Below are 2,448 nucleotides of genomic sequence, written 5' to 3' on the forward strand. Positions count from 1 at the left end.
CCAGTTCTCCTTCCTGGGAGACACACGGCGTGTTGACAGTGAACAGCTCGAGTGGCTTATTCATATCTGGTTTTCCTATCTCACACACACACACACACACACACACACACACACACACACACACACACGCACACACACACACACGAGCCTGCACACTCCTGTGGAACCAGAGTCTCACATGCCTTTGGTTGTTTTGGCAGATTTCAGCATTTCTTCCGTTACGGGAAACAGCCAGCTCCGCCGTGGGTTGGGAGTTCAGATCCCTGCCTCGCTCAGAGGCAAACGCATTAATATGATGGCGTACGGCCCACCTGTTAACACACCAAACGTGTGTGTGTGTGTGTGTGTGTGTGTGTGTGTGTGTGTGTGTGTGTGTGTGTGTGTGTGTGTGTGTGTGTGTGTGTGTGTGTGTGTGTGTGTGTGACCTACATGCACTATGAGTGTAGGATGATTCTCCTCCAAAGTGCTCCTCAGCCAGAGGAAGTCCTGATATCTCCTCCTCACTTCAAACTCACTGCAGTCGAAGTCACTGCGGGACGTCTGAGAGACAGAGGACATTTCTTTACCTCCTTTACTCCTTCACTCACTCCTTTACTCACTCCTTCACTCACTCAGTCCTTCACTCCCCCCCGCTCACCAAGGTGAGAGGGGTGGTCCGTAGACCTTCATAAGGTATATGGACCCCCTCCTCACAGCCCCCCTCACCTTGGTCATCACCCTGTAGGTGATGAAGGTCTATGGACCCCCTCCTCACAGCCCCCCTCACCTTGGTCATCACCCTGTAGGTGATGAAGGTCTCGATGGCGGTCACATGACTCTCTGGATGGTCTATGGTGATGAAGAGCTCCTCCTCTTCCTCCTCTCTGTACTGGTTCATCATGGAGCTGGGAGAGCTGGGACCTCCATCTGTGAGAGAGGTGTTCTGAGAAGAGACCCCCGTTAGACTGATCATGGTACACTCCAACTCCTCCCCCAACTTAATAAAGTGTATGGTTATATTTACATGTGGAACAGTTTCTACAACTGATAATAAAAACACCCTACAGACATGAGATTCATTCAAATGAACACACACACACACACACACACACACACACACACACACACACACACACACACACACACACACACACACACACACACACACACACACACACACACAAATATAAGATCACCTGTATTCACTGAATATAGGATCACCTGTACAGGTGTGCAGCAGGGGACAGAGATCAGAGACTAAAGTGTGCTGATCAGCTGATCGTTACACTTCCTGACTCCTCGTGACAGCCTCTGCACTCTGCACGAGCTGGATTAATACACTCTGATATAAACTATAAACTAATATATAAGATGCAACTCGAGTATTAGAGAGAGAGGTGTAGTCCTGGTCCAGGTAGCAGGAAGCAGCTCACCTTGCTGAAGACCTCCAGGTCCTCCTCCTCCTCCAGGTCCAGGTGAGCCGGGAACTGAGCACTCATCTCCGGCCAGCAGCGAGCAGAGGGCCGGCAGGCAGCTGGAGGAAACACCGGATGAAACACCGAGGAAACACCGGAGGGAACACCGAGTAAACACTGGAGCAAACACCGGAGCAAACGCCGAGGGAAACCCTCAGAAACTCACAGAAAAAATCGAAGAAAGCCTTCCAGAAACTCAGATCAGCTTGAGGAAAAGCTCCAGCCAGATCAGTGACGCCCACACAGCTGCACTTCCGCCCGGCGCCTTCACAATAAAAGCCCACAGTAAAGCCACTGGTTATAATGACTGTGATTCATCCTAAAAACACTTCTATATCTCGAGCTGACATACACCAAGAATGTATAAAGATCACCAAACACAAATCTAATAAAGAGGACTCATCATAAATGAAGTCAGAGAAAAGCAGTTTTTAATGTGTTTATAAGGAACTAAACTTTAAACTGCTTATTATTTAAGTATTATTAAGTATGAATTCCTACATGTCATCATGCATGATGTGTCAGTGCTCCTCTAACTCTGTCCTCTGTCTGAACGATGGTTCCTTTCCACTGAGCACCTTCAGCTCTGCAGGGGTTTAAAATAATGGAGGATTTTATTTTGACACAGATCGTGTTACTTCCAGTTTAGTGCTAGACATTTATTTTTCTGATGACAGCCGAGATGCTGCGTGCGCAGATACGGAAGAGGACGCTTCCAAAACACTCAGAGGAAACATCATTAAATAAAACACCACCAGGGGGCGCTGTTGCACCATCATTACAAACGATATACTATAATATTTGTGTGGAATCAGCTTGGTGTGTGTGTGTGTGTGCGTGTGTGTGTGTGTGTGTGTGTGTGTGTGTGTGTGTGTGTGTGTGTGTGTGTGTGTGTGTGTGTCTGTCTGTCTGTCTGTCTGTCTGTCTGTCTGTCTGTTTGTGACCACACGGCCTGCGCAACATCCAGCCACAGAGAAACCCTAACCTTGAATCA

The 2,448-nt window shown here is 48.2% G+C and overlaps 1 protein-coding gene across 1 annotated transcript; it reads right to left on the reverse strand.

Moving 5' to 3' along the window:
• Nucleotides 1-429: 429 nt before the first annotated feature.
• LOC104962660 (sorting nexin-7-like) lies at nucleotides 430-1,694 on the reverse strand (the record flags this gene model as incomplete). The annotated part of the gene is made up of 3 exons (XM_010791114.1): nucleotides 1,413-1,694; nucleotides 767-922; nucleotides 430-540 (listed from the first exon to the last, which is right to left on the reverse strand). Coding segments are annotated over exons 1-3 (333 nt in total), but the record flags the coding sequence as incomplete, so codon positions are not given.
• Nucleotides 1,695-2,448: the final 754 nt, after the last annotated feature.

Source organism: Notothenia coriiceps, unplaced genomic scaffold (assembly GCF_000735185.1).
Source record: "Notothenia coriiceps isolate Sejong01 unplaced genomic scaffold, NC01 NC01_scaffold00035208, whole genome shotgun sequence".
NCBI lineage: Eukaryota > Metazoa > Chordata > Actinopteri > Perciformes > Nototheniidae > Notothenia > Notothenia coriiceps.